This window comes from Dermochelys coriacea, chromosome 1 (genome assembly GCF_009764565.3).
Source record: "Dermochelys coriacea isolate rDerCor1 chromosome 1, rDerCor1.pri.v4, whole genome shotgun sequence".
Taxonomy (NCBI): domain Eukaryota; kingdom Metazoa; phylum Chordata; order Testudines; family Dermochelyidae; genus Dermochelys; species Dermochelys coriacea.
The window spans coordinates 188,422,095-188,445,887 of record NC_050068.2 but is presented as its reverse complement, the minus strand read 5'-3'; the positions used below and the strand labels follow the sequence as shown (position 1 = coordinate 188,445,887).

Sequence of the window (23,793 nt, the reverse complement as noted above, 5' to 3'; positions counted from 1 at the left end):
AAATTAAAAATTGTATCCTACACTAGAAGATAGAAGTCTAAGTCCTCACCACAGCTCTGGCCCCTTTACATTGGGTAAAAGAGAATCAGAATCCTTATTCGGTTCAGGGAGGATTACACCAGCACAGAAACCATGGAAGACAGCACAGGATTCCCTTCCAAGGATGCCATCACAAACCCTGAAATAGGTACCATGTTGTGGACAGAATTGCAGCACATAGTGCTGTGGAGATAGTGGGCAGTGCTGCAGTCCACTTAGGTAGCCCAGGGAGCCTGTCAATAACTGATGTTATTACAATGATATAGATCTTCAGTAAATGTATCATTTAGAGAACAACTGAGAAAAGGGATTTTGTGCAAAACAATCCTAATCTGTAAATGTGTCAAGGACTGTTGCACACAATGCTGTATGTACCTCCAGATTGTACATTTAAAACATTACTTGGAAAAATTCAATTCAAACCACAGCAGGCTTCAACAATGTATACGTTTTAAAAATCCTAAATTATGCAAAGTGTGTATCATAGACAAGATCCCTTTGAGAGGCAAAAGTTGTATTAACATATTCTCAAGTAAAGTATTTGGCATATTTGGAGAAGCAGTTATTCAGCAGAGATGGACACATTTAGAAGCATACATTCAAATTCCTCATTAAAATTCACTTCTGTGTTGAGGTTTTACATCAATTAGCCACAGTAGGAACAAATTTCATGACAAAAAGAGCAATCCTAAGCAAACAAACGGAAGATCAGCACCATTTCTAGTCTAGGGCATTCTTTCAGCCCATGAGTGTGTTCTATATACTGTCTAATTTAGGCACAGATCTTACAAAGGGATCCACAGAGTACCTTTCTTTCTAGCTAAGTGCCATTGACTTCAGTGGGACTCCCTGTAGGGAGTAAGGGTCCACAGGCAGAATCTAAGATGTTGATTGTAAACCCCTTGAGACAGGAACTATGTCCTCTTCTGCAGAGATGAGCAAACTATTAATGCTAAATATGAGCCTGAGTGATAAAATGTATGTTTGCAACATAAAGAATAGGTTGGAAACACTGTACATGTGCTTTTATTTAGAGAATATTCCAAGCATTACTCTGCGAACCTAGGCATACTTGGGTGTATTAAAATGATATTTCATCTCTACAGCTTACCATCAACTTGAACAAAAATCGGTTAAGAGAATGTCTGAGTTATTCTAACCTGAAAATGAGGCACTAGAATAGCAACATGACACCTTCAATATCCATGATGATATCTTTGCCTTATTAAGGTATCTATGAAAGGGTGATGTACAGAATGCGGGGTACAGCAGATCATTAAGTAAATACTGTATTTTGCCACCTTTTATGATACAGAGTATTTGCAGATATTGGTAGCATTATACCTTAAATAATAATCGTGGTGCTTCCCTCCATTTGTGCTATTGGTAATGAGATGGAAGGAAGGCGTTTTCCCCTCCAGTGAGTTTTTCCACAAGAATGATGAATGCGCCTTGTGAAAATGTGTCTCCTCACAAGATAGAACTACTTTCAGGCTCTAAATAAATAAGTAATTAAATAGGAAATGTGAGGAAGAAAAGTATGGTGGAGTACTTTGTGTTTTCTCTCCCCCTGCCCTCCGATTAATCTTTTTCCTATTCCTACTTTGGATTTTCATTGACCCAAACCAAATTGAATATCTCCAGTTGTGAGTCCTTTTTTTTGTTATCAAATTTCTTTATTTTCTAAAATGTGTGTCCTCAGTTAAAGTGACGGACATACAGTAACTCCTCGCTTAACTTTGTAGTTATGTTCCTGAAAAATGTGACTTTAAGCGAAACTATGTTAAGCGAATCCAATTTCCCCATAAGAATTAATGTATATAGAGGGAAGTTAGGGTCCAGAGACATTTATTTTTGCCAAACAAAAGGCATTATATACATTTTAAACAATTTTAAACAAGCAATTTAATACAGATATTAAACAGGCTGGCAGCCCCCTAACAGCTCCCGTATGGCCCCTCTCCACCCAGCGCCTCCCATCCGCTGGCGGACCCTGCAGATCAGCGCCTTCCCCCTGTTCCCCCTGCCTCTTGTCCATGGCAATCAGCTGTCTTGTGGTGTTCAGGAGGCTGGGGGGAGGAGCAAGGATGCAGTACGCAGCCTCCCCCCTCCCTCCCCTGCCTTCTGCCCACGGCAGTCAGCTGGTTTGCAGCATTTAGGAGGCAAGGGAGGGAGGGGGGAGGCTGTGTGTTGTGTCCTCACTCCTCCCCCCAGCCTCCTGAACACCGCAAGACAGCTGATTGCCGCGGACAGGAGGCGGGGGAATAGGGGGAAGGCGCTGATCCGCAGGGTCCGCCAGTGGATGGGAGGCGTTGGGGGGGGTGCGTAGGGGGACTGCCAGTCGTGGACAAAGCAGGTGGCCAAACAACATTATAGGGGAGCATTGCACAACTTTAAAGAAGCATGTTCTGTAATGGAGCAGGGATGTAAGATCGAAACAATGTTAAGCGAGAGGATGTTAAGTGGGGAGTTACTGTATTAACACTGGCTTCAGCTAAGTCTAAAATGCATAGAGGCATCCCCATGCAGACCAATAAACTTAGATCTTGACTGTAATAATGCCATCATACTAATTCTGGTGCTTCTCTTGAACAGAGTCTTCTGAGCACATTGAATTGTGGTGGTGAGTCCTGTCTTTAGGACACTGATCCCCTCAGAAGAATGAGAAAATAAATTAAAAGTAAAACAAAATTGTTAATCTTAATTCTACATCATATTTGTTTGTAAAATAACATATTGCTTCTATCTCGCTGGATGAATGATTCTTGAAAGGTGCAACTACTTGAATGCCATAAAGTGTTTAGTAGACATTTCAGTAAGGGACCCTGAAGTAGCTGCATAAGGATGTCATGAATGATATCTGTATTTCACTGAATAGCAGCTACAGAAGAGAAATAAAGGGCACTGTCAGAAATGTCCTCCGTTAATGTATAACTAAGGAGGGTAATAGTGCCCTACTGAAGATTTGAACCAGTGCTGGTACTGATGAATTTTCCAGATTACATGGTGCTTTTATGATGTCAAATAAAGGGCATGCACAATGATATAGTGAGGTCCTCATTACTGTTTCTCTCAGTGCACTCTGGTAAAATCAGTGATCTGTTACTCTAACCTTCCTCTCATTATCTCTAGTTTTTTCTTTTTATGCCTGAGTCTGGATTAATGTGTTAATGTTTATAAAGCACTTGGAAGATGAAAAACACTATATAATTGCTTTGTATGTTTATTATTTTTATTCAAGTCCATGTGAAATGGTTTTGATCTTGTAGTCTAAACAAAGAAGTTTATTGCATCTAATCATTGGATAGAGCAGCAACAACTGCAGTACATGTTTAAAAACACTAGGGAAGGAATCAGGGAGAGATGGAAAGATGGGAACACTTGGATTTCCTGTTGGTTTTGATGGAATAAAGAATCCAGGTTAATTCCACTGACATTTGCATATTTCAGCCAGTTAAATCTCTCCACACTCACATGAAAATAGATAATCTCATCCCCATTTTTAAAATGGGAAGCCTGAGGCACAGAGAGATCCTTTGATATTTTTAAGGACACACATGTAGTCTGTGGCAGAGCTGGGACTAAGACCAAGATTTCCTAGTTTCTAGACCTGTGCCTTAATCTCAGGACCATCTTTCCACCTATCTGACTAGCAGTTTTGAAAATAGCAAACTCGTGGTCTTAATCTGCTTGCCTTAAATGGTGAATAACCCAGTATTGTCAACTATTGCAATTTTATGGAGAATTTCAGGAAGTCATATAATTATGTAAAAAATTGAATTTTCATCTTTAAAAATGTATAAAAAAGTATAAATGGTTGCAGAGAGAACTTTGAAAATAAGCTTAAAAAGGTGAACTCTAAAGGCTCGAAACATGATGCAAATAAAAAGAATTCTCAAATTATTTATTATTTTAAACCTCATGTTTTTAAGTCTCTCTCCAGATGTTTGGGGACTTGGATCATGATTTTTGAATGCTTTGAATTGCCACTATTAGTGACACTACTTAAAACAGGGAGAGTACTCGCTTAAAGTGACCAGTATTGGCCCTCAGCTAATGTAAACAGCAGCAATCAAAGATAAAGAGAGTTGTCCCCTACTTAGACTATGTCCACTTTACTTGCAGTTCTGCCTTCATAGCAGTGGTGTTGACAGTCTGCAGCAATTCTTGGATCTAAAGGCAGCAGTAGATGAGAGGCAGTAAATGGGTTGCAATATTGAAGGAGGCATGAAGAGGGAATCTTTACAATCATAAAGTGTTCACTAGGGAACCGATTACTGTAGCTGAGGTGTGTTTGGTGGGGCCTTGTTGGAGTAACTCTAGGTGCATGCACAGGTATAGGATGATTTTTGCTCTTTATTTGCAGAGTTCCATCAAGCTGCTACAAGCTCTAACAGCTGATGCAGCAAACTAACCTACAGTAGTGCATATGTTCCCAGATTACAATATAATGGCCTTAATGGAGCATACCATAGCATCCCTCGTCCAATGATTTACAAGCCCACCGTTGGATAAGAAACATAAACCTTTATAGTTTTGTTTTGGAAAACAAAACACTGTCTCTTACAGTTCTGCAGTCATTCTTCAGTCATAGTCTCTTCATTGTGATCACATTCACAGTGTTATAGAGATCAGCATTTGAAAAGTTACTAATGGACTGCTATGATTTGATATCAGTGAACTGTCTTGCCCTTTTCTCCTCACATAACTTGCTTTTGCCTACCAGTGATATGGAATGGAAGGCAAGATGAATTTTTCTTCCTGGTTCCTTTTAACAATTTTATATTTCCTTTGTCTGTGTTATTTTTGGAATTTGCCTTGTTCTTTGAGCCACTGCGTGTTTCGACACCTTTTTACTCTTCTCTTTTGACATACCTTGGGAATTTTTTTCCAGCGTCTCTTTTTCAACATATAGCTGCTTGAATATATGACACTGATTGTTGAGGTGTCTTCACTTTGGCGTCTAGTTTCATTTTTATAGCATTTTTATTTGTGCCTTCATCTCTCTATCTTCTCTTTCTGTCTTAGGGTTTTGTACTACCACCCATCACCATAGAATTTGAGCACCATCCACATAGAAATCAATCACAACTGCAAGGTTCCTAGCAGCCTTTGTGGAGGCTCTGCGACTTCTCCCATTCCAGTGTCAAAACTGTGCTTGTATAGAAGGTGTTTTTGGGGGTGGGGTATGTGTGGGTGGGAGGTGAGGTTGTGGTTTTGGGTTGGCTTTCTGACATGCATATTCCAGATAATGTTGCTGGTAAACCTTGACAGCTCTCGGATTCTTCAGTTCTGACAGGTTATAAGGACAATTCCAATTATGCAGATTGTAGGTCATCGTTTCCTACAACCGTTGACTGACCAATGGGGCATCTTGGCTGTACATCTGCTTTGTGCATAGCAAATTGCTTTTACTTTTCCTGACTTGTATTTGAAATCTATCTGGTATAGGCATTACCCCATGAAGTGTTTTTTTCTAGACACATTTATGATATTTCCTTTCCATGGGCAAATGGAATCTCTTTTTGGAGGGGAGGAGTAGAAACTGGCTGGGGGCCAGAGTCTGACACATTGCATCTTCTGCAAGGGTCTTGAAATCCAAACGTATTTCATGACATTTGGCCTATTGGGTGCCTTGAGCATATATACACAGTTGTACAATGTTTTCCATGCTTAGGGCTATGACTCAGGCACTTGCTTAGCTCATTAAAATAATGTCCATAATGATTGTTCTGCAAAGCTAGAACAGTGTTGTACTGTATTTACTGTGATTTCATACTCCCAAGTCAACAAATTTGTAATTTGGAACTGAAGTTAGTATCGCTTGAATCAATGGGCATCTTTAAAGTCTCATCTGGTTCCTTTCTCTACTTGCCTGGAGGCAAATATTTCACATACCACATTCTCTTGCAGAGAGATGTGATCTGTCAGATCTCTATGGCCTTTTACAAGGGGATCTTCATCTCTGCCACCTGTTCCCTTAGATAGAGACATGTCATTTACCTCCTCACCCAAATTGCATAACAGAAGTGTTAGGCTTTCAGATGATAATATAATGGCTTTAACATGATGCACTGTTACAGAAATGAGATCTAAAATGTCAGGTTCCCTTCTCTATGCTCCCTACATCAACACAACTATTATTGCAGTTCTTTTCTACTGCTGTTCTTAAAGGCAGGAACTTCTGATTTCTGCGGCATCACAGCTGCGAGTACAGAGCTGAAGGGAGAGAGTTGAACACCAGGCAAGTACACATAAACTACACGTTTAATACATTAAAATTTTAGGCTTTTTTTAAAAAAATTTATACTTATGATTAATACTTCATGACCTTGCCATTTTCAAAGATTTGTGTTTTAAAGGCCAACCATGCTTTTTAAATGACCCTTTCTAAAAGTATTAATTAGAAAGTTTTCCAAACTTCACAATACTGTAATTTTTAACTGTCTTTGCTTTGAATGCTGCTATAGTAAGTGGATTTTGAAATCTGCATTTGCAGATGGCAGCATATTTTGCAGATGCCTGCAACCTAAATATGCTAAGTGAGAGTTCTTCTATGCTGCTGTCTAGCTTTGACCTTTCCAATCCCATTTCCATGGAGATCAGCTCAATGGAAACAGAAAAAGGGAATTTTCAAAACTTTTTAAAACCCCTTACTTTATTTTCACCAGTTCAACCTCAGTTTCCATGGAAATGGGATCAAAAATGTTATCAGTAGCTTTCTGTTGAAGGTGAGAATTCACTTGTAGACTTCAGGTGATGACTCTTAGCTGAGATCTGCAAGTGCTGGTACCCAAATAAATTAAGAAATTAGATTATTGACAGTAATGAATTTAAAAAAAATTAAAATACTAAGAAAAATATCTACGGTCTCCCATTGGATGTAATGATTACATGAAATGTAATTAACCATTCCTGCACACTCTGGACATCCCCACAGTGTCACATTTTCATAATATAATGAAAAGCCTCCTTGCATCATGGCTGTTTTATAATACCAACATAACTAATACCTCTTCTTTTAAAAATCTGATCCTGCATCTATTGACATCAGTGAAAGCAAAGATTGCACCTCTGAAAATTAGAGCACTTTATGTTAGATGCCTAACATTAGGTGCTTGGTTTAAAAATTTTTATGTGGTGCGTCACTGAAAATTGTGTCCTAAATCACTGTGAAATGCTCTTTTTTTAAAAACCAAGGTTAGAATATATTTGGCATCGGTTTTGATTGAAAGAATGATTAAATATTTTGTCCTTTAATTTGGAAGAAAAATCATTGCATGTTACCTAGACAGGGTTATAAGCTTTTATACATTTTTAAAAGAAATTTGGTCTTTCTTCTCTTTACAGATTTGTTTTCTTAGGAAGTAATGAAACAAACACAGTGACCGGAGTAAAGAATACTTGCTTTTCCCCCTAAAATGTTTTATTATTGTGAATTCCTCATTATTTACTCTTTTCCTTCTTGATAATTCATTACTTGTCAAACTAATGTCCTCACTGCACATTAAATGGCGGGGGCCATTTTCTGACTTGTTGAAAAAGGTCTGTGCCCCTTTAAGGGATAGAGAGCCAAGAAGTGACTTTCTGCTCTAGTTGCAGATCAGGTCAGTGTGGGGTCGCTGACCATCATATCCCCCCACTGTCTGCCCAACATGACCAGAAGGGAGGGGGGACTATATAGGTCTATGGTGGTGCAGGAAAAGCCCTCTTTTACCTGGACTATGCACAGGGGGTCCAGGTTTGTATATATATGGTTTAAACCAGTGTTGCTCCAATGACTTCAGAGGAGATATACCTGCTTACAGTGGATTGAAAATGGCCCAGTATCTTACTTTCCATTTGAGGATATTATTATAAAAAAAGAAACAAGTATTTGAAAAATAATTCGGCAGATGAAATATAATCTTTTCTGAATGGTGGTGTAAATAAATCCTTAATCAATACCACCTATTGAATTGCAATTTTATGATTATTTTTTAAGCTGAGAGTAGTGTTCACTTTTTAAAACACAGAGAGAGAGAGAGAGAGAGGAACAGACTGTGAAAACAATTTCCAGTATTGTAACAGTGCTACCAGGAGGTAATAAATTAAGTCATTAGCCCTTTACAGTGTTCTCCATATAGTGATTAAACATTAGTGAATTCCTAAAATGAAAAGGGAAGGTTGTAAAGTAGTTTGTAAAGATATGAAAACATCTGAGATTTTATCTAAATAAAATTTCATTGCTGTTTTGTAGGCCAATCTAATATTTTCTCTTTGTAGTTGACGATTTGTAAATTTATTCTCTTCCAAACTCCAAATTCTTCTCTCCACTATTTCAATTTTGTTGATCGAATGAGTTTTATGCTATTGCTACTATCAAATATTTTTAAAATAAATGGAAGCAAAAATCAACTTGACCTAAATTTTCAGAAGTGTCCAGATGTTTTGAGTGACTAAATTTTTGGGTGCCCAACTTGACTCAACTTCAAAGGGCCTAGTTTTCAAAAGTGTTGAGCATCCACCATATGTATGAACCAGGTACTTTTCAGAGGTCTGGCTCTGATTGTTTTTTGGTTTAAGTAACTATTTTAGCAATTGTTCAATATTGCAGGACCATTATTACCTGTTCCATTCAATATATTATATTAACTTTGTAGAGAATAAAAACAGACGGGAAACAAGCATTTATCTTAGGATCAATATGTTCTTGACACAGATTATCACGAATTCAGATGCCTGTCAGATTTCAGACTAATTTGGGTAGACGTTTTGGGGACCTATTTCCATTCTTGAGCTTGGCATCCAAGAGTAGAGATAAGAAATACACAAATATATAAACATATGCATTTTCTAATTCACTCTATTTCCAAATACAATGGCAGGACCAAATTAGATGTTCATTTTAAACGTGTATTATTTATTCATCATCCAGTTATTATTTTCTTGTTTAATACATTTGAATTTCTAATAAAGTTTTATATCTGCTATCAGTGGACTAGAAAAACTGTCCTTATATATGGATCTTCTTGTTTTGTTCTTTGAAACTAGTTATTATTTATATGGAGAACCCTTTCCTTAACCACAGAAAAAACAGATTAATGTTCTTAACTATATGCCCAGCAGCAGCATTAAAGACTCTATTTGTTTAAAGTTCAGAGGAGGGTATTGATTCAAAGTAAATATTTAAATACTTTTGAGGAAAATATCATATTAGAAGAATGATATTTTTACAAGATATTTTGGAGGAGAGAGTAGCATGCTGGATCTTTTTGCTTTTTGCTTTAAAGCTAATTCACTGCAACAGGACAGTATATGATTGACTGCCTGTTCAAAAACTACGTTCTGGCTAATCCTTCTGTATTTTTTGACCCTATCTTTGTAAGAGACCTCTGAAGCTATTTCTTGTAGCATCTTCCTCACACATGTGTACACATGCCTTGGTGTCCACATGCCACTAGAGAGCCTTTTGCACTTTTTTGTTGTTTTGGTTTAAGTTACAGGAGATTATATATTTAGTTATCTACTAAAACTGTGCTAGGTACTTTACAGACAAACAAGATTACATGTTCTTGCTTCAAAGACTTTACAATATAGACAATATATAGACAGGGGGTCCAGAGGGTTTCTAGTGATATATTTTTTTTAATTCTTCTCTATTTCCCATGTTGTGTTGTTTATTGTTTGTTTTATTCTTTAACTCTAGCTTTTTTAACCCTTCTCAATTCTTTCTTATTTTAACTCTAGCCTAATCAGCTCCTGCTTAGCTTTCCCTTATGCTCTGAGCCCTCAACATTCTTTTCATATTGTGTAACTACTTTGATGTGTTCCCCTCTCCCTCCCTAGCGATCTCTGCTGACAATCTCCTCCCCTTCCCGAATCCCTTACCTCTAGGGGGTGGAGGAGGGGTTGTGGGCGGGAATCTTCATAGACACTAAGCTCTTTCTGTTGATGACAGTAGACTGTTGAAAGTTAACTGCATTGGTTGGTAAAAGTTACCAGGTTGATGAGGCTGTGAAACGATGCTGATGCCACTGTGACTGATCTGTTACCTCCAAGGGGGACTGATGCTTTTCTTAGAGACGTCCAGAGAGGATGGAGGTGAGATGAAGCCCCTTGGGGATCCACATGGCCTTTCCCCCCATGGGACTAGCAATGCACTCTTAAAAGTTATGGAATAAAACCATATTTTTCTCTCTATTTGAGTATTCACATTGTCCTTTAAGATGACATCAAACGGTTAGAATTCTATAAAACAGAGCTTAATACTTAACTAATTTTTCACCTCATATCCACAATGAAAGGAGGTAAAGAGGCAATCTCTTGTCCTCATTACTGAGGACAGATGCCTCAAAATCAGGTTAGAACAGTTCCTTTGCTCATAAATGGTGAATGTAGTATAGGACTCAGATTATATTCAGCACAGACAATCTAGATTTTCTCAGTCTCGAGTCCCCTAAGCAAAGTACACATTTCTCAGGGCATTGACATAAATAGGAATGATAGATGTTCTGCATCTCCAAAAACCAAAGCATTTATTTAGGTGTTTAACTTAGATACCTAAATTAGAATATGTTGGTCTTGTCTGTTGTGGAGTGGGCAATATATTTTTAGTATCATGTGCTAACAATATGTGACTTCATGTTTGAATAATGTTGTGTTAATGACTTGAAGGTAATTATCCCCTTATTGCATCTGATACTGCATATTGACTATTCTAATGCACATTTTTACATAACATTTGTTATGTAACTATCATGGCAAAATGAAATTCAGTGTCGAGACAAAATACTGCATGGACTTCTCTACTTCTAATCGTTTTACCCATTTTATTTTGATGGTTTCAAAGAGTGTCTTATTAACTAATTTGCATGCAAATAACTTTTATTCAATATATGTTCAATATATGTTCAAAATAAAAGCATTGCAAACATAAGCTACAAAAGTTAATGTAAATGGTGATGGTTTATAGCACTAAAAGAAAGAAGTCTGGCATTTTCAGTGATATTTAGGACCAGCTGTTCAGCTCACTGGTATCTCAGTTTACATCTAGACTGCCATATGAGGATGGCACATCTGAAAGGCCACTCAGAACTTAGTGCTTTAGATCTATAATAGTGCTGAGATCTATGCTACTAGTATAGTTCTTCTTACGGAACAGAAATACACATGTCCTGAGTTTCTATTGTTGCTAATGAGTCTTTAGAGGTAAAATGATTATTGGCTCAACTTTACTGAGTATATATTTGACAACCAGTGATCCCTTTAAATTAGTAGATTTCATAATAAAGTAAGCATCTTACAAGTCTCTCATATGTGGCATTAGAATAAACACTTTTCTAGGATGAATCCTACTAGTGATATTCACATTAGATTTTTCAGTTGGAAAGGTCATACAAAAACATTATTCGTCATACATAGAGTCCTGAAGTGGAAAAACAGATCCCTCCCTGATCTTCCAAATTCAGAGAACATTGAAATTCAGATTCAGATCTAACCTTCACAAGATGGGCTCATCTCTAATTCTGTGTGCTTTTTGAGATGTTAGTTTGACTACATGGTAAAGGCATGATTTCCTATTAAACTCTGTAAATGCTACAGTTTGGCAAGAAGCCCTTTCATGAATTTGCCAATAGCCACATTATTCAAAAGCAGTTTTTACCCTTATTAAGTTGTTATTCAGTATCTGTTCCACATGAGAAGCAGATGTATACAAAGTGTTCATCTTTCAGAATATGTACAGTAATACCACATCTGGAATGCTGTGTGCAAATTTGGAAGTTTCATGTTGTTGAAGGAGGGGCAACAAAAATTACCAGAGGGCTATCAGGGACTGCTTGATTCACAGATACTAAGGTCAGAAGGGACCATTATGATCATCTAGTCCGAACTCCTGCACAACGCAGGCCACAGAATCTCACCCACCCACTCCTGATGAAGAGACAATAAAGGTAATACAGAACATATAGGATCTGATGTTGAGACATGCCAAGTATCTTCACCCCCCATTGAAGCCAAGATCATTAGAAATTTTGTTTTACTGATACAGTTTCTCGATTTTTATTCTTTTCAACATGGAACTTCTAAGATGCAAACTATCTTTTCCATAGTAAACCTTCTTTTAATTAATGTCTAAGCTCTAATTTTTAAGTTAAGGAAATGTTCTAACTCTATTAAGGTTTATATATATATATCTATATATAGGTTATGATTCTTGGTTTTTCAAACAACTTGTTTTCTTTTCAGTGGGATGCCATAACTGAAATGGATGAACACAATCGTCCCATTCACACCTACCAGGTATGTAATGTAATGGAACCAAACCAAAACAACTGGCTTCGTACAAATTGGATCTCCCGTGATGCAGCCCAGAAAATTTATGTGGAAATGAAGTTTACCCTAAGGGACTGCAACAGCATTCCATGGGTATTGGGAACGTGCAAAGAAACTTTTAATCTTTACTACATGGAGTCAGATGAGTCCCATGGAATTAAATTCAAGCCAAGCCAATACATTAAAATTGATACTGTTGCAGCTGATGAGAGTTTTACCCAGATGGACTTGGGTGACCGCATCCTTAAACTCAACACAGAAGTTCGTGAGGTTGGGCCAATAAACAGAAAAGGATTCTATCTTGCTTTTCAGGACATTGGAGCCTGCATTGCTCTGGTCTCTGTCCGCGTTTACTACAAAAAGTGCCCTTTTACAGTTCGTAACTTGGCTATGTTTCCTGATACTATTCCAAGGGTTGATTCTTCCTCTTTGGTGGAAGTACGGGGTTCCTGTGTGAAGAGCGCTGAGGAGCGGGATACTCCAAAATTGTATTGTGGAGCAGATGGGGATTGGCTTGTGCCTCTTGGGCGATGCATCTGCAGTGTAGGATATGAGGAAGTGGATGGTTCCTGCCATGGTAAGAAAATAGCATTTTATAAAAGTTATCTTATGCAATTATCTGCATAGCAAATAAAGCATTTGTATGTTGAAAATATTGCACCACATATTTATAAGGAATGCCTCTATAAGCAAAACGTACTTTTAAAGTCATGGTATTGTTGGTTTGTAAGAAAACTTTTAGTTTCTAAGTGACAGCTTTATAATCATTCATTCAGAATGAACAGTTTTAAGTGCTTCATGAATATCAAGTAAAGTAATTAGGTATAAAATATATGGATGTTGAGTTACCATTTGTACCATATCTGTTACCATTTCTTGCTTTGAAAAATGCAGGATGGATATCTCCTGCATTTAAACAAGTACTACAGTAAGAAACCTTCTCCAGTGTTTGCTGCTGCTTCTTGTTGTCTCCTTGGAAAATATGTCTACCCCAATGCTGTTCAATAGTTTTGTGATTTAAAACTTTCTATGGGGACCATTTTGTGTGATAGTATTATTTAGGATAGATATAATATATCGGACAGATATAGTATTGCATTTTGTTGGGGCATGGAAGGGCCTGAATGATTTCTCAGAACAAGTAACAATTTCTTGAAGATGGCTTCAAAGGGAAAATCTTTTCATTTCTTGGCTACACCTGTCATGCATGGATTAGAGCACAGAAGAATAGGAAGTATGAACAAAAAAAGTCTTCTGCAGCTGTCAAGTGTTGTTTATGGAAGATAGCACTATTTGTGTCAGACTCTTCAGGAAGAGAGTGCATCACTGGAAGTTGGTGATGATTGAACTTCTTGCTCAGTTGAAAAGTGCACCTGTGACCTCAACCTCCTGATTATTTGGTACATGGCAAATAGGCATTCAGGTAAAACTCTGATAAAGTTCTACTCTTGGGTAAGATTAGGAATTTTTGTGAGGTTGGGGCACATCCCTCCTAAAATTTGAAAATTTGGTCATGTAGTTCTAGTTCTTTTCAGCCATGTGCATGTGTTGACAGACTTCTCTCAGTACCTGTCAAAGATGTCTGTTCTTTGGTACAGCAATACACCTTATAGCACCCAAAATATGAAGCTGTCAGGTTTATCAGCAGGTTTCCTCATGGTAATGATTGTTGCACGTCCGTCTATCACAAGGCATCCTGAAAAGTCTTTGAGATCTATAATTGACAGGTATTCTAGTAAAAATGTACCCTTAATGCAACTACAGAGATACCAGGGATGAATTTGACCCTAATGTCAGCAGACAATATACCTGCCAATACTGACTTTCCACCAGCGTGGAAGGGTGCCATTTATTTACACTAGTGATATAGGCAGTTGCTTCTGTTCATCTTGCAGAATGTCCTGGAAGTTAATATGCTGGTCAGTTTCAGAAACAATCAGGCTCTACTAAAGAACATATCTGCTTTTAATGTTCTTTTATTCTACTTTCTGTAACAAATGCATATAGGTTTGTGAATGTGGTGAGTCTGTTTCTGAATAGTGGGTTGTAAAGGAGATGCCATTATAGAAAACCACTTGCCTTTGCACAAAGGTCTCTGCCTGCTTTAGTCTGTCTGGCTTGTAAGGAGGAAGGAGAAACGCCAAAGGGCTCCACAAATTACACAAGGGACTTTGCTGTTGGTGATGGACAACAGTGTAGAAACTTTAGATAGATAAATAGTATGGAGAATATCAGAACATCAGCACTGGAGCATTAAAAGCCCTTTATATACTGCCATAAGAAAGTGGACCTCACTTTCTCCCGTGTTGATGTGATGACAAAAAATTATCATTGTCTCCTGAAATTTATCCATCAGAAAAGATACCAATTTTGACAACATCATCAATAGAAATGTATATACAGTTAAGATATCTATGATTTTTTTTGCATAGATTTCATTTTATCTCTGACTGACTAATAGGGTAAGAATTTTCCACAACAAAAGCTATTAACACTTCGTGAATTCCATCGCATTGTGTGATTCATACCATAGGACTATGTGTAAGCAATGTTACCTGCACCCTAAACCAAGAGAGAGTGACTGTGAAGCTTCTTGCTGTACATCCATTTGTTAATTCAGTAAGAGGATCAAGAATACTGTTAAACAACCATATCCTAGATGGAAGCATAATGAACTATAGGAGTGTCTAAAAGCTTATTTAATAGAGTATTTATTTTTATTTAATTGCCTGGAAAGTGACAGGTTAATGTTTAAACAGATTGTGTTCTAAAATAACTGCTTTAGGGTTTTTTCTCTTTTTGGCTTGCTGTGGAGATACAAATTAATTTCAAAGGTGGATGACATTTCCATCCATCTGTACATCTTGAGTCTTATGCCATATATTTTAAGGTTGGCACTCGTCTTTCTAATTTTCAATTCCTTACTGTACATTTGTGTTAGTGTGCCTAAATGGTGATCTAGAGGAATCACTGCTAGGGTATTTAAGTTTCCTCACATCATTAGACTGCCAATACAGACATACATCTCTGCCAAGTCTGACTGCAGGGTGTTTTTATTGTATTTTGTTTTGGAATGTGGACACTTGGTCAAAATAAACTGAACTGAGATAACCATCTCATTTAATATAGTACCCGCAAATAACCATCAAATAAATACTATCTGGGAGCACCCCTAGCCAGGGTGAGGTCTGAATCAGTAACTTAAAAGTTAAAAAGTCTTGCTGCCCATCAGCAAGCTTCTAAGCCATCCAGTCTAAGCACAAATTAAACTTAAAATGATTTGAAAAGTATCTGTTTGGTACAGAAATTAATGCACCATTTGAAATTTCTAATTTATTTATTAAAAACAGGAAAGAAGAGTGTAAAATAAAATAAAAAAACACACACGAAACCAATTGTTCTTTTTTTTGTTTAAGATCACCATGATCATTGCTTATTCCAAACATTGTCAACATAATTCCTTCCATTTGTGTCCCCAAGAAACTTCTGTAGAATTCTCTCATTGAAGTTTCATGCAATTGTATCTCAGAGATATCGGAACATTCAAACTATTTGATGCCCTTCCATCAGTACCCCTCAGTGGATATACTCTCTCGTGACACTCCAAGTCTATGTGTGAAGGAAGAGAAAAGGCTAATTAATTGGTTACCTCCCTCAGATCAGAGCTATTTAGTGTCATTCTCTACCCCACATTAATTGTCAGACTTCTTAACATTATCCCATGCTGACATTTGTTCTGATATATTGTGCATGTGCTGAAGGGTTACTAGAGGGAAAAGGCTAACTATGAAAAATATATTAATGCATTTTACGTTCCCCATGTATATTTTTCCTGTTTGCTGAATTACGGGTCATCAAGGGTTGAGTAATCCGCCCACTAATTCCTGCCAGTGAGGAATAATAAGCCTTTCATGGTGTGGATGGATCAGTTTCCACTGAACTAAAAAAAATTCTTACTCTTAAAGATGTGAAGATGATGACATAATATCCACTGATGCAGAACTGTCTTTCTGAATCTGTGGAAACACTGCTTTCTGCTGTTCATAGTTTCACTAAGCAGTTACAAAGTGAATGAATAAATATTTGGTCAATTTTACTGCTGTTCTTAAAAATTCAGTGGGCTGCAGGGAAACTGTCAAAAATCATGTCAATTTTGTAGTGCTGTTGGGAAAGTTATTAGCCGCAGCTTAACCAGAAATACCTAGTATATTGAAATTAATGTTATGTAATTATATCTGGAGACTTACACTGATTTAGTCATCTCTTTGTACCCATGTCAATATTCATACTTCACTTCTTCCTGACTCTTTTTCCTGTTTACACAGGGTTGGAAGTCGCCCACGATTTTTCACCACTCCTTCCAGTCCATGGCACAGGTTCATAGGTCTTGGAGTTCCAGACCTTTTCTCTTCAAACTTCTCTTGATAGAATCTTTCCATTGTATCCTTGGTCTTCCACGTCCTTTTTTGCTGTCCTCTTCCTCCCATCTTTTCTTTGCTGGTCATTCTTTTTCCATTCTTATTGTATCTCCAGCTCGCCTCTGCTTTCCAACCTATCTATCACTGAGAGTCCCAAGTTCATCTCCCCGCTAATTTCTTCCATGCACTCTTTGTCTACCTTGCCTACCATTCTCAGTATATTATTTTCTATAACTGTATCTTCTTTTCTTCCATCTCTGTAAGACCCACCATTTCCAAACCATAAAGCAGCCGGAACAAACATGCGGCATACGCTTGTCCTTTCAGTTGCTTACTTAATTGCCAATGCCACAGTTCGCCTGTCTTCTTTTTCACTGCTGCCTGTACACATTAGGTTCCTTTTTCCAATTCTCCAGATCTCTCTGCTATGGCACTAAGTGTACTTACCAAGTAAACAAATTATTTCTTCTGATTCAGTGTCAATATTCGCCATCCAACATTTTTTTTTCAGCAGCACCATTTCAGAGTGAATGTGTCTGAGTGAGGAATTTGACAGCCTGATTATATCCATATTTATTAAATTCACTACTGAAAATGGTGGGTGCTAATGCTGGAATATTTAGGAGAAATAGTGCTAGAATAGGTAGGCCATTTGTACTGATTTAGGGACTTATTCTACTCTTATTGAAGTCAATGGCAAAAAGTCCAAATGGGTACAGAACTGCTCCCTCACTGTACTTTTTAAAAAATATTTTAGTGACAGGCACTTTAAAAATGCAGTCTTGTCTGAATTAATTGTATACATCATATGTCCCTCTTTGATTTATGAAACTGAGTTTAATTTCAAACTGTATTTTCAGCAACTCAGTGAAAATAGTTATATGGTATCTTCTGTTCATATGTTCCAGTGTGTTACGTTTCATTAAACATTTTGCATAACTATATAGTACCGATGAATTGGAGAAGCTAATAGCAGAAATCAGAGCCAGTCACATCATACTGTGGGCAGGTGTTATGCAGGATTCTCTACACAGCTTTGTCAGTACACATTTCTGGTGAGTTCCAATTTCCATGCCATTCTTTTTCTGTTGAGCAAAGAATGCAAATCATGATGAAATTAATGTGTGCGATATTGTGGTTTGTAGTGTGTAAACCACTACTAGGAATAAATGGTTAATTTTTACTTGTGATCCTTGAGAAGATGTGAATTTGGATTGTTGGAAGTGAAAGGTATGTTCATTTTCATTGACTATAAAAGGGAAGAGAAGAAGGGATATGATAGACATCTATAAAATAACAGATATTGCGGAAAAGGCCAATTTGGATATTCCTATTCACCTTTGCTCAACATAAAACAAGAAGCTGGCCTTCAAACATCAGAGGTAACAAATTAAGAATGGGCAAACTGAAATTGTTTTACACAGTGAACAGTTTATGGAACTCTCACCTGCAGAATATTATTGGGCAGATAATTTAATAAGAGTGAAGAGTAGACATTTAAATAGGAAGAGAATGTGCATTTTAGTTAGGATAGCAACAAAAAGGCTCTTAGTTGCTGGTTTGTGTTAGGAAGGCATTCCCAGGACTTTTGGTACTGCAGTGTATAATGGGTGCTTGTTCCCCCTCCTCTGAAGCATTTTATATACACCATGGTCAGAAACCGAATACTGGATGAGATGCTCCATAATCTGTATCATTATTCCGTATTAAAGTCGCACAGAATAATTTTTATTGACTATCCTAGATAAGTCTTCCATAAGACTAACATACCACTAATTGGCTTATTATTAGCTAAAGGCTGGTTCCTTAATGGTTCAGTGAAAATTAGCTGAATTTATTCATTATTTATGGAGTGCATTTAAATTAGGTGGTACAAAATATTAGTTATTATATATACATCAGCATGTGTGCCATTTCATGGTTTCAGCCAATCAAAATGCATGCAGTAATTTATTTTATCTATACAGTGCATATCCTTGAAGAATATTCTCAGAAAAATAAAGTAAACAAAGTTGTATGGCTTTCTGGATGAATTTGTTCTCATGTGGGATGAGTACTGATAGATTATCAGGCTAACTCAGGGCATTCCAATGATATTAACTAGTAAATTGAAGCTGAAATATTTTGAACTAGGGTTGATTAAACTCTATTTGACACAGAGAGTAGGGCATGAGCACTGTTGAAATTTGCCAACGATAAATAAAACAGGTAAATTTTTCTGTTGTTCAATTAGCTATAGTTTGAACTAATATTACAGCTATAGGATTTACACCTTAATATCCTGTCATCAGCATTACTTCTTGTAATTTATTTAGAAATTCTTTTAACTCTGAAGAAATTAATTTAAAAACCAAAAAAAACCCCAAGGAGCCCATCTCTTTGCTTCTGGGAGTAATCTCACAAAACATGTGAGTTATGATATGGCAACTTCCAACTTGCTTGGTGCCAAGTTATTAAAACAAAAACAAAAAATCCATGAGGTAATCATGTTTTAGTTACATGTCTGATGACATAAGAAAAGGTAAATATGTTGACAACAGAACAGAAAGTTTGTTTTTGGATGCAGAAGCAAAATGTTTCCTTAAAGTTTTTACCAGTATTTATTTACCTCTCTTATGTTAGCAAATTAATCTCATTGTCTCGTGTTCAGTATAGGAAAATATATTGAGGGAGAATATAGAAACACTTGGCAAATAATCAAATAGAAACTTAATTTAGCAAAATTCAAAGTTATATATTTAAGGGGAAATCTCTTTCTCCCTCCCCCCACAGTGGCCAAGGCAGATCCATCTTCCAGTAGAACTAGAACAGCACTATTGCATATGATGGGAAGTCATGATGCTGGGAGTTTAGGTAGGGGGTGCATTCCCCATAGAAGCCAGGGCACAATCATGCAGTTAAATAATTATGCAATAAACAGTTCTGCAAGTGCTGTTTTGTGCAGCCACAGAAGGTTGCATATAACTTTGCATTTTGGTAGAAGGCCCCGTGGGTAGGTGACTACATGGATCCAGTACTTATTCCTCTTCCATCATGGTGTGGGAGAGCACAGCAACTGGTGGAGTTATTGCAGTTATGCAGCTAATTAGTTGCTGGGAAGCATCTCTGCTGCCATTCTACAACCTGGGGAAATTTCACTCCCCCATACTCTACAGAATTTCCAGCACACTGCCTGTTGCTCAACTGTCTCTTCAGCTCTGTTCTGGAGTCCAGATTTCTCCTTTAAGGTATAAAAGCACTAAATAACAACACAATGTAGGTAGGTAGGGTAAGTGCCCATACAGATTTATAGGTGCTAATGGAAGACAAATTCTAGATAAAACCTAAGTGCAAGTCTATGCCATGTAGAAGTATTGCATGTTAGACCAGTGTCATATGGTGTGATGCCTGGACGAAGAGCACAGGGAGTTGTGTGTGTAGAGAAGAAAGGATTTTAGTAATGCCCTAAGTGATGCCTAAAGGTCAGAACACATAGACGGATGCAGTGAGACCCAGAGCACTAACTCAACCCTTTTCTCTGTTGTCTCCCCATGTGCCTCTCTATGCTCCTTATTCCTTTCTGTACCACATAACAGAGGAGTAACAGTTTGTGTACATGGTCAATAATATATTAGTTTGGTGAGGCCTAATCTGGAATATGGTGTACAATTCTATTATGAGCTATAGTAACAGTTTGTACTTATTTTTATTATACAGTTGCCTATGGCTGAGGGGTGGGTCCAATTTTGAGACATTGCGGCCTGTCAGTTTCTGCTGCTGAAGAAAAATTAATGTAACATCAATAACATGATTGCATACATGTACTTATCTACACCATGTACCAGTTAGTCTTAAATTGAAACAGCTCCAGTCATGCGGAGGCAACTCTGGAACAACCAGCACAGGCACCTGGCTTCTTTTGGGAACATCTGCCCTTGGCACTGTCCTCCCCACTACCATAGACACTTCCACTCTTCAGTGAGCTGTTTCCCTCAAGTAAGGAGCCTCTGCTAGCCTCTTATTAATCAGCGAATTCATTGCACTGCTATCATGCCAAATTGCATGTTGTGACTGTGTGAAAATCTCATTGTTCTTTACAAACTTAACCAAGCCCCACAACTTTTCTGGTCAATCAGCAATTATTATTATAGAAGGGTAAATTGAGGCACAGAGCAGTATATGTGACAGATCTGGGAAAAGAACCTAAAAATGATAGCTCCCAGACTCCCTTGCTGTGACCACTATACTGGGCTTCCTCTAATTTTATTATCAATGAGAGGTTGACCAAGAAAAGTATTGCAAAGAAATAAAAATAAAAAAGATCAATTTTAGATTAGATAGGGGAAAAGTAAGAGTTATTAGAGAGAAGATCACTGGGGCACCATCAATGGCATAACTGGAATAAACTATATGTAATGTATTTAATTGAGGATGAGGAAGGAGAAATAAGACTAATTTGACCCCCCAAATGATCTGATGAAACTACAATAGTGGAACATCCTGTAATTTGCCTCCTTTTCAAGAGTTTTTCTCTGTGGAAATGGGCAGTCCAGTACCTGAATTACTTACAACCATATCACCCTTTTTCCCCCAGAAAAAAAGCCACAGAAGGGAGCCTTTGGGAGAGGAAAACTTTGAAATTTTGTGAAATTCTCATTAAGCTTTTGTTAAAATAATTCTCACACCCAGGTCTCTTACCACCAACCTCCTATACCGGAATAAACTGCACTTCTTCCCCAACACCTCATGGATCTGTGAAGATCAACAGGAGGCAGGGGCTTTCTGTTCAGAGGCCATAAGAACAGCCAGACTGGGTCAGACTAATGGTCCATCTAGCCCAGTATCCTGTCTTCTGACAGTGGCCATTGGCAGATGCTTCAGAGGGAATGAAAAGAATGGGAAAATTATTGCATGATCCATCCCCTGTCATCCAGTCCCAGTGTCTGGCAGTCAGAAGCTTAGGGACATCCAGAGAATAGTGTTGCATCCTTGACTATCTTTGCTAATAGCCAGTGATGGACCTATTCTCCATGAAATTATTTAATTCTTTTTTGAACCCAGTTATACTTTTGCCCTTCACAACAGCTCTTAGCAATGAATTCTACAGGTTGACTGTGCATTGTCTGTTTTTTCCTTCAATGGCTTTAAACCTACTGCCTGTTAATTTAATTGGATGACCCCTGGTTCTTGTGTTAAGTTCACTTTCTCTAGTCTATATGTATGATTTTATAGACCTCTATCATATTGCCCCTTTGTTGTCTCTTTTCTAAACTGAACAGTCCCAGTCTTTTTAATCTCTCCTCATATGGAAACTGTTCCAGACCCCTAATAATTTTTGTTGCCCTTTTCTGAATTTTTTCCATTTCTGATATTTCTTTTTTTGAGGTTAGGCATTGAATTTTATCTGCCATGTTGTTGCCCAGTCACCCAGTTTACTGAGATCCCTTTGTAACTCTTCACAGTCAGTTATGGACTTAACTATCTTGATTGATTTTGTATCATCCGTAAACTTTGCCACCTCACTGTTTACCCCTTTTCCCAGATCATTTATGAATATGTTCAACAGCACAGGTTCTAGTACAGATCCCTGGGAGACCCTGCTATGTCCCTATCTCAATTCTGAAAATTGACCATTTTCTCCTACCCTTTGCTTCCTGTCTTTTAACCAGTTACTGATCAGTGAGAGGACCTTCTCTCTTATCCCATGACTGCTTCAACCTCCTATGCCAGTCCTAGGACCCCAGGCACCCACATCCCCTTCTGTGGTAGCATGTTGTAAGCTCAGCAGTCATGTATGTCCCTTTTTTCAAGGAATAAAGGTGTTCAATTGAGTAAAGCACATCTATAAAACATAAGAGCGTTGGTTTTTTATTGTTTTTAGTTACTAATTTGGGATTTATACCCTGCAGCCATGAATTCAGAGCCCAGGCTTCTCTTTCCTACTCCATTCCATTCTCAGAACCTGGTGCTTCCTTATCTTCCTCTTCCTGGAACAGCTACTTTTAGGGTTCTTCTCTTAAGCACCTATATAACCCTGAGTTGTTAACAATCACTTGCCAGAAAGAGAGTAGTGTCTGCAATACCAGTCTCTCAGAGAAGATACACAGGCATGGAGGGCTCCCTCTGCACAGGGATGTGACCGTGGGACAGTCTGGGTTTAGTATTGTTTTTATTTAGTAACTGTGACTGTGTTTAATTGCTATAAATTACCCAGTAATTAAATTATTTTTAAAAACGATCCCATACAATTCTTTAATAGTTACTAGAAATTACTGTGAATTACAAATTAGTGTGAATTACTTGCAAAGAAGACACATTCTTTTGCTGTTCCAAAGAAATTAAACATGTTTTTACCATAATTTATTTATTTGGCGGACATTAAAAGGTTTCACTGTTTTTCAGCCCACATATTTTCAAGAAAAACTCTGTTTTTCAAGGTAAAATATACATTACTCATAAACTGTCTGTCATGTAGAGTAGCATAGTATCTATTAAGCACAGAGAGAGATTTAAATTTGAACCTAAATATTGAGGAAATGTCACTGCAATTCAGTGCTTCCAATTAATTCTATCTTTTGATTGGCACCTCTTCCAAAAGACTACATTTTAATACATTCTAGCAACATAATGGAGAAATAACACAGGAACTATGTGTTCTGTGGATAATAGTCAGTGTGAAAAGCAATTATTATTGACTTTGACAAAGCTTTTGAATATGGTTAACTACAGATAACTCATGGCAAACTGCACAAAATTGTATTTGACCTTATTTAACTCAAGTACAGGATAGATTATTTTCTCCAAATAAAAGCAGATATACAGTAAAGCAAAATTCATATTATTAGCTCTTGTGGTATAGCATGCATCAGTAGTGAGGCTTTTTATGTTTACATTGTTTTTATTTTTTCATTTTCCAAATGCCAATATGTTGAAATTATTCCATGCTGTATCTACTTTATATGCACACATAGTTTATATTCCCCAGTAGCATACAATGTATAACTCATCTCCTTACCATGTTACAAACTAATTTTCACTCTTC

The 23,793-nt window shown here is 37.4% G+C and overlaps 1 protein-coding gene across 4 annotated transcripts in view; it reads left to right on the top strand.

Moving 5' to 3' along the window:
* The window catches only part of EPHA6 (EPH receptor A6), an 844,148-nt gene that overhangs the window by 205,479 nt on the left and 614,876 nt on the right, over nt 1-23,793 (top strand). For all 4 annotated transcript variants that reach the window (XM_038403007.2, XM_038402996.2, XM_038402988.2 and 1 more), the window contains one exon: nt 12,268-12,931. In XM_038403007.2, the coding sequence (XP_038258935.1) occupies nt 12,268-12,931 (664 nt within the window). The remainder of the gene's footprint in view (nt 1-12,267; nt 12,932-23,793) is intronic.